The 15,055-nt window shown below is 50.8% G+C and overlaps 1 protein-coding gene across 5 annotated transcripts; it reads right to left on the minus strand.

The window, feature by feature from the left end:
- Positions 1-350: 350 nt before the first annotated feature.
- On the minus strand, positions 351-12,582 carry INKA2 (inka box actin regulator 2). Of its 5 annotated transcripts, none has more exons than XR_012663998.1 (4): positions 12,006-12,582; positions 10,106-11,567; positions 9,944-9,988; positions 9,171-9,257 (listed from the first exon to the last, which is right to left on the minus strand). XR_012663998.1 is itself a non-coding variant. In XM_075115859.1 (2 exons), the coding sequence occupies exons 1-2, from the start codon at positions 12,312-12,314 to the stop codon at positions 1,284-1,286; spliced, it is 1,299 nt and encodes a 432-aa protein (XP_074971960.1). In that variant the 5' UTR covers positions 12,315-12,525; the 3' UTR covers positions 351-1,283. The 5 variants fall into 5 exon arrangements, 2 of the variants coding, with proteins under 2 accessions (XP_074971960.1, XP_074971961.1); XR_012663997.1 differs by lacking the exon at positions 9,171-9,257 and having other exon boundaries at positions 9,404-9,988; positions 10,106-10,273; positions 11,469-11,567; positions 12,006-12,540; XR_012663996.1 differs by lacking the exon at positions 9,171-9,257 and having other exon boundaries at positions 9,404-9,988; positions 12,006-12,579.
- Positions 12,583-15,055: the final 2,473 nt, after the last annotated feature.

The following is a 15,055-nucleotide window of genomic DNA, read 5'->3' on the forward strand; positions in this document are numbered from 1 at the left end:
GGAGGAAGGTGGGTGCCGAAGCGTTACCCGCAGGCTCCGGGAGTGTCCATGGGCTGCGGTGGGACATGCCTCCCGAGCGGCACTGGGACCTCTGGCTGCAGTTCTTCTCCCTACGATGATTTATAACCTCTCCTCGAATGGAAACTCTCCTGGCCGCTCCCCAAACTCCTCGGTCCCAGCTGGGAACAGGCTGACACAACCCACACGCGCTCCCAGCTCCGACCCCCGCCAGCCGAGCCTCTCGTGCCAGCTCGGCCGGGTTTTCGTGACTCTGAAAACCCAGAAGCTTCCGTGCAGGAGAAAAGCGGGACTGAGGGTCGCCCCAGGATGGAGACGGCCCCACGGCACGCTGGAGACTGATGCCACTTTATTGGTAACTCTTGGAGAGCTGGACACAGAAGAACTTGGTTCCGTCAAGACAAGGTTTGTACACAACAGCAATAGGAAACAACAAAAATAAACATCTGTTGCAATTATCTTGGTGCAACCTCAGCAATAAACTTTTGCAATGTTGTATCTGGTGCAACCTGTGGGGAGAAGGGCACGGGGGGAGAAGCAACACCCGCTGAGAGCTCGAGGGTCACAAACTTCCATGGAAGGAGCCGTGCGTCCTACTGGTTTAACTGGCAGGGGAATGAGAGATGCTGGGAGATGCAGTTTAGGGGGAAAACCCCACAGCTGAAATGCAGCAAAGCTGGGCTTCAACACCCCTGCTTAGTGACTGTTCAAGTCTTATAAATTCAAACTTATTTCTTCCAATTTAAATAACAAGTGCTTCAGGTACAACACTTGAATTGCCTGGTTTATAACCCAGTTTTAAGTGCACACAAGCAGGAATAGAATTTTTTTAAAAAAAAAACCCTATATATATTTGCACACTCATACACACACATGCACACAGTGGATTTTGTGCTGCAGCTATTTTAACTGGAGATGATGGCACGGGCCCGAGGTGGCTATGGGAAGGCAGGCTGCAGGAGCTGGTCGGCTGTGGCACCGCTCGCCATAAAGCTGCTAAAGATTCAGATTATTTTTGCAACTATCAGTCCCCAAAAGCCTCCCCGCATGGGGCTGCGCTGGCTGCTGCTCCGACTGCCCCTCAAGCTGTAGCTCAGAAAACGCCACTCGCAGGTGGCCGAAGCCCCCAGCCTGTTTTGCAGAGGACTCCCCTCTCATCCCGGTCCGTGCTGAGAGTGCAAGGGTCCCCTGAAAAGACACGTACGGCCTCCAGCTCCTCTCTGGTGTGAAACCAATGGTTGGCAGAGCAGAGGATGCTGACAAACTCACACCCAAACAGCTGTATTGATGTCAAACCCAGACTGGGTGTAGTCTATGGTATCGTGGACTTTCTTGGTGCCGATTTTGGGTTTCTCGCTGTTGCTTTCTGCCTTCAGGCACCTCTCCCCTTTGCTGTGATGGTTCTGGATGTTCCCATGAAGTGGGAAGTAAAATGTCCCCTTGAGTTTGTTCATCTTTTTGGGCCTCTTGGAAATCTCAGGCCGTTTGTCTTCAGGCGGAAGCCAGCAAGGTTTCTCCTTGAGAAGCCTGTCTCGGTCTGGCCGAACGCTCCTCAGGAACTTCTTGAAGATGTTGGCTGTGAGGGAGAACTTCCTGCAGAGCTCCTGGGATCTGCTCACGGACAGGGACACCTCGCTCTTCTCCCCCTTCTTATCCAGCTCTGGCAGGTCCAACCAGTTCCCAACCAAGTCTGCAAAGATGTTGTCCCCCAGGACCAGCGGCTGCCGATTCCTGCTCTGGGACATCAGGGACGATGTCCAGTCATGGCCATCGTCACACCCCGGGCACTCCCGGCACGCCGGCCACCCCCCCGCTGTGCCCTGGGTACTGGGCTCGAAGGTCTTTGGGCGGACGTGCTCTGCTCCGATCGACATGGAGGAAGGTCCTTTTGGGTGATAAACACCCTCACCACAGAGGCTCCTGAAGGAGGAGGGGGTGTCTCGAAGGTGGCTGCCCTCCGGGAGCGCAGCGGGACGGGGCAGACCCACCGGCCGTGGCACGGCACACGCGAGGGACGCAGGGCTGTGCTCCCCCACCGCCTCCCCCCGCAGCCGCTCGTCCCGCCAGGCCCCGGGCACGTCTCTGCTGCTTCGGCGGCACTGGTGCTGCTCGGCGCCGGGACCGGCGCCTCGGCTCCCCGAGATGTCCAGCTGCTCCAACGCTGTCTGCACCTGGAGGAGTTTCAGCTCCTGCAGTGCCCCCATCATGCAGTTCATCTGCTCGTGCAGCCCGTCTCCGACCTCCTTCATGGACAGCTGCGGGGGGAAGGAAGCAGACATCGAGTCAGTGTCTCCAGGAGAGCAGGAAAACTTAGACCAAAGGGTGGGAGCTGGGCTGAGCAGCTTTCTGAAACATCGCCCCTTCCTACTGAGTACGTTTTAGATGCATCCTACCTGTACTACATCCATTTATGGAACAGCAATTGGATTTTTCTTATATTTTTCTAGGAGTTTCCCTCTAGGAATAAGAGGAGCTGACAGGAGCAGTGGATTTTTTTTGACCTGACAACAAAAATAAATAGTTTGTGTTTCCATTAATTGCCTGGCAGAAACCCAAGGCGCAGAACTATGAATGGGTTTGGCTGCCACCAGTTTTAGCATATTCTTCTCCTTTTGTGTCCTTTGTGCCCTGTAACTGACGAAAATCAGCAGTCAGAATAACAAAGTGCCTTCCACAGAGTACCTTGTTTCTTTACCTAAAGTGCTAAATTAATTAAAATAAACCCCAATAAGAATCACAGTGTTACTATATAAACGTCTTCAGATCTTAATACCCTGGTCACAGGCACCTCTCGCTAGAGGACAATCAAAGGCATTTCAAAGCACTTGAAATTTTGTACAAAACAACCAACAAAATCTAATTAGTTAAACTCGCAATCTCTTTATTCCCAAGACAGGTCCTTTAGTAGCACTTCTGCTTTATCCCTGAACCTTGCTATAAAGATTTAACTTTCTGTACTAGACTTAAAATAAGCAAGTTATTTTCCAGAGCTTCCAAACTCCCCCCTCTTCTCTTTCGCTCGGTTGCTTTCTCTCTCTCATGTAGGACCTGGATCGTATTCCCAAAGCGGCACCATAAAACAAACGGGCTCTACTTTCCAACAGCTGCCACTTTTTTTTTTTTTTAGCGGGGGCGGGAGGGAAGGGGAAGGAGAGGGAGGAACAGCAGGGGACGGCAGGGCTGGAGGTGAAGACGTGTCACACTGATGTAAGGTGGTTTGCAGAAGAGATTACCCCTGTCTAGGAGAAGCTTCAGCCTACGCGGCCATAAACAGTGTAAAAGGCTCCTCACAATTTCTGTACAGCGATAGATCTCAAGCTTAGGGCGAAGAAGAACAGATGCATCTTAGGTTCAGCTTTACATTATCAAGCTTTACTTTTCTACATCTCCTTCATTTTAACTAAATTAGTTCGATTACTTGCTCTATTTCCATTTCTGTACCTAGATTTGGCCAGTGAGAAAGAGCAGTCATCAGAAAATTGGATCCTCCGTAACAACCTAGCTCCAAAAGTGGAAAGCTCCTCGACGGTTTCTGACCACGAGTCTCCATTTCAAAACCCAGAACCTAAAACTAGCCGGCGGGTTATGATGATTTTTCAGAGCTTCACTCCCAAGAAACTTATTTATCACCCGGAAAGAGTGCACAAGCTATGAAGATATAGAAAATCTGTGTTTAGCTTCCTGATTATCAAGTGTCTCCTGCTAGCTCATTTTTTAACATCAGCGAATAAACCTCTCCTTCTGCAGACACGCAAATAATGCCCCACTTGGAGACTAACCGAGCTCTTGCGTTTCCCGTACAAAGGCTGGGGCCATATGCTCTACAAGCCCCAGACAAAACTATCACCTTACCTCTCCAGACTTGCTGTAATGCTTCTCGTCCTAACCCTTCTCGCCTTATTAATGGAAGTCTGTTTTATCTGGGGCTTTGCAAAAAGCTGGATTTGGAGCCAGCTTGGCCGCTCATTGGCCGCTCCCCACCAAATCCCCAGGCCGGCGCAGCGCCGTAATCGCGCCGTGGTGAGTGACGGGGGTCCTGCGGCAACGACCGGGCTGAGCAAACCCTCGGCGGACGCCGCCTCCATTAACTCCCCCGGGATGGGAGGTGTCGTTACCATGCACGCCTCATCCAGCAAGGCTCTATTAAGCATTAACATTTCATAGGCAGCATTTATCATCGGTGGGGCGGTTTCTCACAGGCAGATCCAATCTCCCCCCCAGACGAGAAAGGACCTGAGCCCTGAAAGCTCAGGCTCCAGCACTTTTCCCTCTGAACAAATGAGCTGGTTCTGCCAAACCTGGCGCCAGCCCAGCCTGGGGAGCCCGAGCCACTGGAGGAGGAGTGGAGATGTTTTCATCTGTGGAAGCGCTTTCCCATAAGCGACTACGAGGTTTGGACGCTCTCCGCCGATGCCCAGCGCTGCCCAGGGGGAGAAACGGGCACTTTTGGGACATGACTCACCCATCCTGTTTCAGCGACTTGCTTTGGGGTAGGACAAATCCTGCCCTCTGGACTCGGCCTCAGTGTCCCTCTGGCAACATAAATCCCACCATCAGCAAGGGAGTTTTAAAGATCCTGAGGGTTTTAAACTCTGCTTGCAAACACTGCTAAAACTTTGGGTTGTGCAAGTTAAAAAACCCAGCAAACAACCCCTTTATCTTTTGCTCTTCAGGGTATCTGTTCAGTCTTTTACAGCACTGAAGAGCGAGTGAAACCCAGCCCAAAGTGAAGTCACTGACTGGTGACCAAACAGTCTGCAGGGGCTTGGATTCCATCCACTAGTAATTACCCTGCGGTAATTAAGAGGACTCACTCTGGAGAGGAAAAAGAAAAGTTCCTCAGTTTCTTCCCCAGTGTCTAACAGCTTCTCTCTCCTCTTGCCAAAGAAGATCTCAGTTCTCCCAAGTTCAGACTGGCCTCTCTGAGACTCTCCGGAAAAGGCACAATCTCCTGCAGAAGAGAGACCACCGCCCTGGCAAAGGGTCAAGACTGAACTGTCCGGGCTGCTGGAGGAGAAAAGGTTTCTGTGAATAATGCAGCAGTTTGGGCTGGAAGTCAAACGGATGCTCTGACTGCAGCGTGACGGGAACGCAAGGCTGAAGGGACAACCCTGGTAGCCTCGCTGGCTCTGCGCTCACCCGCTTCGCGTAGAAGGAACGGGAATTTGTGATGAACTAAAGTGCAATTTCAAACAGAGCGTGAATGTGACACAAAGCCCCAGAGAGCCTTAATCTGGCGTGGAGAGAGACCCTGACCGTACTCGCTGGGGTTATGCAAGTGGCATTACGTAAGCCGGCCACCGCGGGACATCAGGAGATGCTCCGGCTTGTGCATTTGTGCGCTGTAAGTCCCAAACCTGTGTTGGAGCAGCCCTGCGCTCGGCGGTGCTGCAGAGCAGAGTGCGGGGGCAATGGTGTTCGCTACAAAACTTTGGGTCCAGCACAGATCTGGCTCATCAGCATCCTCCCTTCTTGTACCTGCTGGTCTCTGCTCAAGACGCACACGTACATCACCGTTTCAAGGGACTCTGGCTGTCTAATTTGAGATACTTTCTGCTTCCATACAAGCGGTTGTCTGGCACCTCTGCTTCCAAGAACAGCCAAATTAGAACCATGACAACTTGCAGATGTTCAAATTTATCTCTATATAAAATAGTTAAAAAATCAGATGCCTCAAATTGCATTTCATTACTATTCTTGAAACTTTTGCAGTCCCCAAAAATTGGCATGAAAAAGTTACAGTCTAATTCTGAACAAGCCAACACAGATGCCTTTTATAGGCAGACAAGTATGCACAGGGCTGAGCGCGGTCGTGACGTGCATATTCCGCTTCGATGGCTGGGATTCAGCGTGTGATGTTATTTCTCTCTCCAGCAGTAAGGTATTACCTCCAGATCAATCCTCCTGTGAAGGCACGAACAAGGCAGCTCTGGCTAAATCCTCTCCAAAGCAAAGCTTGCATAAACCACCGTCACCCTGAACACTGAAAGGCAGAATTCAAAAGCTTTTCAAGGCTTTCAAATGATCATCAAGGACCACTCAACATGAGGGGGGAAAAACCCCACAGCAGTGAGCATTTTGCAGAACTGGCGGAGTTCAAATATGGTTTTCTTTACATTGAAAATCTACCGCTTTGAGTGGCAAAGGCATCGATCGCTCTAAGCCTTGCCTTTTTAATGATTTCCTCAAAATACTTATTCCCAGAACTACAACCACAGTTGGTTTATACAGTTTATAAATCAATGATCTTCCAGCACTGATTAACACGGCCGGACAACTCGCCCCAAGGAACATCCTCTATCAGTGACTGGCGTATTATCAAATTCAAAACCTGAGATGTACAAATAAGGGAGATCTCCCTTGTCACTTCCCAGGTAAATAAGTAACTTTTTAAACCTACTTTGGGAACTAATGTTTTCCTGTTAGCATCTACATTTGCCGAGTTCTCAGAATTCAGTTCCCACCAATGCCCCCAAGCCACAGCTGTCTCTATTCCCAGCCCACCCGCACATCTGGCCTGCCCAGGACTGTAGCAGCTTTGTGATGCTGACGGGAGAAAAGGAAAAACCCAGCTAACACACCACGGCTTTCAGCTGAGCACAGAGAACTGCAAAGAAGAGCTCTGAACATGTTTGTCCCTATGAGGAGGAAGACAGATGTCCAGCTCTTGGGTAAAAGCAATGCAAAGAGAGGAAGTTATTGCTAAGAGGACAGGAAAGAACAAATGGCAAATACCAGTTCTTAATAATAGTGCTGGTAGCAACAGAACCAGCAACAAACAATTGGTATTTAAAGAGGATGACATAATAGAGACCAAAATTATTTTAGAACCGCTGAGCTGATCGTATTGTTTCTGCCTTTTCCTTTGGGTCACTAACTAGATTAATCTTCAACCAGCCTGCAGTTGTGGCTGGGCATAACCCTTCAGAGCGCGCTGCACGCTTCGCAGAGGGCTGCTATCCAGCCTGACGTTGCACCTTTCTTTTCCTTCCCTCGATGGATGCCAAGGGCCTGCAGCCGTCTTTTTGTCCTTCCATTTTATCACAAGAATTGCAAGACTCTCTTTCACCTCTTGCCTTTCCAGAGTATTTTAGGCGTAAATTAGGATGTTAACTGTGAGCTCACAGTTTATCTGGAAGAGGAATGATGCTGAAACTACACCGAAGATTTTTTTCCCCCCAATAATTTAAATACATCTTAAACAGATGTTAACCACGAAAGACATGGTTCACATCACTCAATTAACAATCTTCCTTACTCAATTGCCTTCCTTTCCATTGTGATTATATTGTTCTGTGCTTCCCAGTCACGCTTGCCACGTTTAAAGGCAAATTAGAAAATCAATTCTCTACAACCAGGAAATAAATGGACCAAAAAGAACTCCAGCCTTCAGACTTTTACTCACAGCCCAGGGATAAGAAAGACCATGAGGCTCGATGTCCAGACTGACTGTTGAAGATGGTGGTTAAAAGTGCCGGCTTTCAGCCCAGTGGTCTGCTTTGCCGGGGGACCTGGTCTGTAGCATTCCTGAATATGTGCAGCTGGGAGTCTAAAAAATCCCACCGTCATCTTTAGGAGTCTTCTCTGGAAGTAAAGAAGTGGGCAAAGCCTGTGACTGCTGCTCCTCTCCCCAGGCTCTGTGTGACAGGACATTGCTGTCAAGTTGCTCCTTTGCCCTTTCCCTTAAGGCAACACCGGAGAACGAGGCTCTGCGATAACCACCCAAGTTTCTGACGCGCTCTCCAGCAGCCATGGGTGAAGCCACCCTCAAAGGGACCATTTTGTCGGCAGAGACACGGATGGAGCTGTGTGTTTCCACCTGCTGGAGTTGTGAGCAGTGATGTTAGCCCTCGAGGCCTGTCTTTTATGCCTTACTCTACTGCAAATCACAAGAGCTGCTCCGTCGGAAATAGCAGTAATGAAAATACATCCTTTTCAAGCATGACACAGTTACCGGAATAGGACCCAGTGTGAGACAAAGAGTAAAAATAATTGCTGTATTTTTTGCTCAGACCAAATGTTCTATTCCTGCAAGATATTCATAGCAGGAAACACTGTCTACCAGGACATAAATTAACGCAAGGAGGGAGTCAGACTCCATCAAACTCAATAATGGCATGCGTTTATGATGAATGTGCAGGGGGAACATTCAGAAGTTCAAGTCAGAGCAGTGGGGTTTGTTTGAAATACCTACTTTAATACTTTTCTGCCTAGAAAAAAGCAACAGAAAGCTCAGAAATATCCTGGATTCCTCAGGAAAGACCAAAACATGCCAAGGAAACTTACAACTACAGCTAACTTGACTGTGACCCCTCGCCCATTACAGCCACCAAGTGCCAGATCAACCTGCTCCATGAACTCGCCAGTCCCTGGCTAGATAATAAGTGATTTATTCTTACTGTAGAAGAGCCTTGAAACCCCCAGCCCATGGCACATATGCTGATGTTACTATGTATAAATGCAAACAATCCCCGTGTCGGAAAGTTGATGGAGGCAATGCCATCTGCGGCGTGAGACACGGAAATGAAATTCCTCTCTGCTAATCCCTGAGCAAGACAATTCTTGTTAAATCTGATCTTTCAGATGAGATAACGTTCTGTAACGCGGAAAGCAGACGTAATATTTCTGTGCCTCAGAACGATGCGTGCAGACTCTGACTCCAGCCGTTAAAGTCAAGAGCACTTTTAATATCGGGATTAATTGCGTTAATGGAAGATTCACAAGCTCTGGGGTGTGTTTCACAACTGCCATATGAAGGACAGATGACAGAAGGAGTGGCAAAGCACAACTTATTCCACGCCAGACCTACAAACCAGCACTGCGTATTCTCGCAAACCACGCTGCGTCCATAAATCTCCAGGGGCTTTCCAGAGGGGGTGGACAAGCCCTTCTGTATTTTCTGCATAGAGACCGAGGAGCAGAGAGCTGGCACGGCTTGGCCGAAACAGCTCCACAGGCCGGCGTCAGCACCGGGACGGGGACCCCGGCTTTGGCAACCGCGCCAACGGCAGAGCTGCCCCCGGCCGCACACCCCGTTGGGATGAATGGCTGCGTCAGCTGAGGCTCTCCTGGCTGCGAAGCACTTGCATGTGGAAGCTTCTGAATGAATTCCAATCAAAGGGACACCACACGTGCGAGAAACTATCAGCTTACAATGGAAAACATGCGATTGGAATAGATCTCTCATTGATTGAAACGGGTCAGATTCATCCTCGGGAGCCATGGCAGAGCTGGCAGACCTTTCCAGAGGTAACACGAAGAGTGGTGTAAGCATGCCCAGACCCACGCTCATCTGAGACTTGTCTGGCAAAGCACGGCGTGATCTCAATGCCTAGGCTGCGTGTTGAAATGTCGGGGCACACCAGCAGCCCCAATGAAGCACGCGATGATTTAAACATGTTTTTAATACACAAAGCAGGAGAAAAGATAAAATCAGAGCTGGAATCAGATCCCATGCTGGTGGGGGATAGAGTTGCACTTGGAGATAACCCTTCCTTGGGAACTGGATGCTGTGCCAACCTCTGCTCTTTTTTGAGAAAATCCCCTCCTCAAAACCAGCAGGAGTTTACAAAACTGAAGTTCTGCTGGTCGAGTGGCCTGTAGCTTTCCCGTGTTACAGGGACCAGCCCCAGCAAGCCTGGGCCCTCAAATGGGGCGTTTTCGCAAAGCACCCCTCCACGACCCCCCTCTGCGGCTCCGCAGGCCCCCCCGCCACTGTGTTTCGAAATTCGCAACGATGCCCTGGAACCAGACTCCTGCTTGGCGGCACACGGGGTGGCTCGTTGCCTCGATTGGGCCAAGCCCTTCCCACCATTCCTCCCGCACGATTCTTGGTTATGGTGCGTTTAAAGTCTGGAGGCAGGACCTGCCCAGTGGTGAAGAAAGCGGTGAAGCAGCAGGGTCAGGAGGTTGGGTTCCCACTCACCATGCAATGCAGATGGTCCCAGCTGCTATCGCGCTGCCTGCTGGTCTTTAAAGAAACATTAATCTATATTACTTCCAGGATATCTTGACAGTATTGATTTTTGAAAGCTGTTATTGCTCAGGATATGATTTATAGTTATTTTAACTAATACAGTCCTCCTACCTTCACTAAATATGATCTGCAGCTCACTTAAGTTGCTGATGAAAGGAACTGTTTCCGACGGCGTGCTGTAAGGCAGAGGGTCCCTCCAGCTGTCTCGCCCTGCGGGCTGTCCTGGCACGCTGCGCTCACAACAGCTCCAAGGCTGCACTCCGATACCCTGAGAATCTGCTGTTGAATTAAGTTTTTGAGTAACAAAAACTGGGGGGTGGGAAGGGAAAGAATGTGACTAGTGAAAACCAAACGTGGGAAGATCTACTTTCGGTCAAGTCACGAGCAGTCCTGCTGAAGGTTACAACTGACCCTTCCCAGTTCTTTAAACCAAGCAGATACATAACTCTTTGCCAGGCGAAGGTCTTGATTTACTAATATAATTAAACTTGTTGCATTTTTACAATTAAAAAAACCCTCCATTACTGCATTATAGCAAGGGCACGAAAAAAACCCCAATTTTCTAAGGATTTTTTTGTTTTCACATTCAATGTGAGGGACCTGCCTTCCTTTCGAATACATCCAAATTCTGAAGAAGTTGTGTGCGCGCTACAAGACAGGCACGTTTTAGGCTCACAAGTAAAGGTGCGATGTTTAGGCTTCTGTACAGAATACTGCTCATAATGAAACTGATCCGTTTAGAAGACAAATCACAGATTTAGGAACTTTATTCTAAGCACTCTCTTTTCAAAGTTACTTTTTTTTTTTACCCATCTCACCTTCCAACTTGTTCAGATTTTAAAGATCTTCCAGGTTACAGCGTACGTGTCCTGGTTTACAGTTTGCATTTCATTCATCACGCCCAGCGTACAGAACACCCGCGACTCTCATCTTCCTTTGTTTTACTTTGTCCTCTCTTTGCCAGGGAAGCACCGGTAGCGCCGGCGGGTTAAATGTCACCGTTTGCAGCCACATGTACCCAGAGTACTGCGCTGCTGCCCGAGCCCGTGTTTCACAAGACACGTCCGAGCCGGAGCTCGGCCACCTCCAGCGCAGCAGCGAGTCCCCGATCCTGCCCTGGGCACAGCCCAAACTTCGCCCATCCCTATCGACTCAAATGCTGTTGCTCCCATGTGAAACATCTCCTGCAATGCAGGCAGCACGGCAGTACCGTACCTAAGCCCAGGTTGTAAAACTCCCGTTAGCACAAATACCAGCTGGAATCAACATCCTATGAAGTCCTGAACCGGGAAGCTTTTTGCATTCGGAAACTTCACCCACCCAATCGCGCTGACTTGCCTTCCCCTTTCGTCCCCATTATCTCTTTATCCGACCAACGCGCTGCTCCCGGCCAGACGTGCGGAGCACTGGAAGCCGATTTTGGAAAGCATCAGCTCTTCCCCCGGCGCCCCCGGCCCCGGTGCACCAACAATACCTTCTGGCTTGCGGACAAGCCCAAGCAAGTTCAGCGAGGGAGGCTACCAGCGGAGCGGGAGGAGGGAGAAAACGCTGTTGATTTATGACAAAGGGTTTCCTATTAAAGAAGAAGTATTTTCAGAGGGGATTGGCGGTGGCAAGCGCACGCTCCCTTTGCATCTTTTTTTTTTTTTTTTTCCCCGTAAACTTATTCTTATCAGAGATTTCTAAAGGTTTCTCTGATTTCGGATCTCCGCTGGCACCCCTGCCCCACGGCCGAGCCCCCATGCGCCGTGTCTCCCCGCCGCAGACGGACGCACCGGCGGCGTCCGCCCGGCCGCGACCCGGGGAGCAGCGGCGGGGGGACCCCGGCCCTCCCGGGCGGCCGGGGAGGGGGTCCGGCCCTGCCCCGTCCCTCGCAGCCCCCCCCCCCGCCTTGCAGGGGGCTCCTCCCCCCCGCGGAGGAGCCCGGGCAGCACGGCCGGCGGGACGAGCCGGGGGGCTCGGGGGTCCCGGGGGGTCCCGTCCCCTGTCCCCCCCCCCCGCGCCCCCTTACCAGCTCCTGCCGCAGCCGGCGCAGGTGGCGGTCCATGGCCGGCCCCGCCACGCGTGCTCCGCCCGCGCAGCCACGGCGGGCGGGGAGGGCGGGGGGCGGCACCGGGGGCAGAGCCCGGCTGCGGGGGGGGGCCGCCGTGCGGGGCCGGGGCCGCTCCTCCGAACGGCGGAGCGCCCCGGGGGGTGGCGGGGGGGTGGGGGGTGTCTCATGGCCCCACCCGGCTCCGGGGCCTGGGAGTCCCGGGGAAAGCGTTCGGACGGGGAGAGGCTTCTCGTGGCGAAGCCAAACCCAAGGCGGCCGCGGGAGCATCGGCAGCGCGGGAGCGCCTGCGGGGGACCGTCCCCCCTCCCCGCAGCGAGGGTCCGCGGTGTCGTTTGTGGTGGGCTGGCTTCTGCAAACCACCAGAGTGGGACATGGAGGGGCTGGAGCGTGTCCAGAGAAGGGCAGCGGGGCTGGGGCAGGGTCTGGAGCACAAGTGTGCTGGGGGGCGGCTGGGGGAGCTGGGGGGGTTTAGCCTGGAGAAGAGGGGGCTGAGGGGAGCCCTTCTCCCTCTCTGCAGCTGCCTGAGAGGGGCTGGAGTGAGGGGGGGGTTGGTCTCTGCTCCCAGGTCACCAGGGACAGGACGGGAGGAAACGGCCTCAAGCTGCGTCAGGGGAGGTTTAGATTAGTTATACGGGTTATTAGAGAAAACGCCTTCCCTGCCAGAGTGGTCAGTCCCTGGCACAGGCTGCCCAGAGAGGTGGGGGAGTTGAAAACCCTGGGGGGGTTGAAAAACTGTGTAGACGTGGCACGTGGGGACATGGTTTAAGAGGCCTGGGGGGGGTGTTGGGTCGGGGATTCGACTTGATTATCCGAGAGGTCTTTTCCAACCTTAATGATGCTGTGATTCTATTACAAATTGCTCTGCAGAGACAGAGCACCCCAACAAAAGTGTGGATTAACCTACATGGCCCTAATCACGACAAGTTGCAAAGCCGCCCCCCGTTATGGATTTTCCCATCTTGTTCTTTCGGGGGCTGGGTTGCTGCGTGCAGGCACGTCCCCCCCCCCGGGTCAAACTGCAGTGTGGCCCCTCGGGGATGTTAGAGGTCCCCTGGAAGGCGGCAGTACCGCGAGCACTTCGCACATGACAGCGCCGCTATCAAAATGCCCTTTGTCAGGAACAGCACGTGTTCAGAGCGCTGCGAGAAACAGGTGTTGAAAGTCCTTGGCATGGATTTACTTTCAGAACAGCAGTTTTTTTCCTTACTGTGTTTTACAAGCAGTGTTCCGGCTGACAGGAACCTACACACACGGCAGCAACTGGAAACTTCCCGGATACGAGGGGATATTGTCAGTGCCGCAGATGCGCGCCTCTGAGGGCAGGGTTTTTTTACCTCAGCTCAAAACCCTCTGATATTGCTTGTCACCACAGGAAATCAGAGGGACATATGAGCCAGGAAAAAAACACAAGCACCTTTGTACCATCAGACCCTATAACTGCACTGAATTTGGGAGGGTGTGAATTTCTCAGCATTTCTGATGTATATATATGTATTATTCTCAGCTTACGTGCAAACTGTGTTGTTTAGATGATAAAAGCTGAGCCCCTGCAGTGGGTTTGCAAGGCTTGTCTGACTCATTCTGCAACGGTAAAGAACTTGACAGGATGGGAAATACTACTTTGTGTTTTCAGATTTGGGGTGAAAAACGTAATTACTTGCTTTTCCCCATAAATCTGAGTGTTGACAAAGACTGTCTAAACTCTCTGCCTTTCCAGGTCTTTATTTTTTGAAGGAAAGCATTTTTCGTAGTTGGTAATAGGATTTTGTTTGTTTGTTCGCAGAAATCAGCCTTGGTGTTTTCGAAAGCTGACCTTTGAGTCAAAATCCATTTTAAATAAGAAATTTGCGATCTGGCCTTTGAAGTATGTTTGGGAAACACTCTGGAGTTCACATTTATCGATCCTTCCAGTACCTCTTTTAGTATTGGTCAAAATTTCCTGTCTTTTCGCTCATTTCAGGGTTTCCATTTCCTATGTATCAAGGAAGCGTGAAAATGGCATCTCTCTTCAAGGATCTGTAGAACGTGGGGCTGTGAACTTGTTAACATATTAAAGAAATGACCTGATAAAAAAGTTAATCACTTCCGATGGGGTATGCATCGCTGTGAGTGGGATACCTGCCAGGCTTTCTTAAACTCTGATCCAACTAGCCCAGCTATCATTTTTTTTCTCCAAGTCTGGCTGGCTTTGTTGGCCAGCTGGTTGTTCCCCACGGCCCGGGGTCGGGGGACGTATGTCCCCAGCCCACTCAGGCGTATCAAGTATCATATGGCAGGTTTGAACAGCCAGTCAGTGGGAAAAAATCAAAAAGATGGCACCATGTGGAGCCTACAAGCCGAAACGCCTGCCTCCACCAATGATCAATAGCACGGGGAATGACCCAACTTCCCTTTCCTCGTTCTGTGCCTCGGACAAGGATCCGTGTTCAGGAGGAGCCACCGACTCAGAGTCCACGTTTCTGTGTGGCTTGGGTGGCTCGAGACCTCTTTTTTTTTTTGCTGCTGCTGGTACCATGTCTGTGTAATTTATTGTATTATCTCAGTTCTGTAAAGTAACACGTAGACACGGCTTCTTCCCTGGGGCATGGCACCAAAGCTGAAACATGACGGCATTTTCTCTTTACATTTGTAATACATGGACCTACGTTCAGCCGGTTTGAGCTGAAAACTGTCCGCGAGCTTGATTTATCCAAGCCAGCTTTGAGGAACAGTATTTTTAGGTGTTTTTTTTACCTTTGGTAGGGAGTAGACTAAGAGCAGGCATCACCAGGGAATGACTTCTGTTCTTCCGGGGTTGCTGTGTCTAGACAAAGTGGACTGCTGATGAGCATTGTGGTTTTGGCATCTTGAAAAACAGTATGAAATCAGACCAGGGATTATCTTAGGCACAGGATGCTCTCCCCAGTGTTTTCTTTACAATACCTTTTTTTTTAAAAATCATATCGTTCCTGAATGTGCTTTAACTGATGCTTTTCACAGTCCTTTGACTATTCCAATATAAAAGAGAT

The sequence above is a fragment of the Phalacrocorax aristotelis genome, chromosome 21 (assembly GCF_949628215.1).
Source record: "Phalacrocorax aristotelis chromosome 21, bGulAri2.1, whole genome shotgun sequence".
NCBI lineage: Eukaryota > Metazoa > Chordata > Aves > Suliformes > Phalacrocoracidae > Phalacrocorax > Phalacrocorax aristotelis.

Excerpts from the sequence above, each read along its gene's own strand:
- INKA2 (XM_075115859.1), bottom strand. The coding sequence starts at position 12,314 with ATGCTCCCGCGGCCGCCTTGGGTTTGGCTTCGCCACGAGAAGCCTCTC. Across the intron at positions 2,274-12,005 it reads GCCGGCTGCGGCAGGAGCTG|CTGTCCATGAAGGAGGTCGG; the intron begins GTAAGGGGGCGC and ends TTCCCCCCGCAG.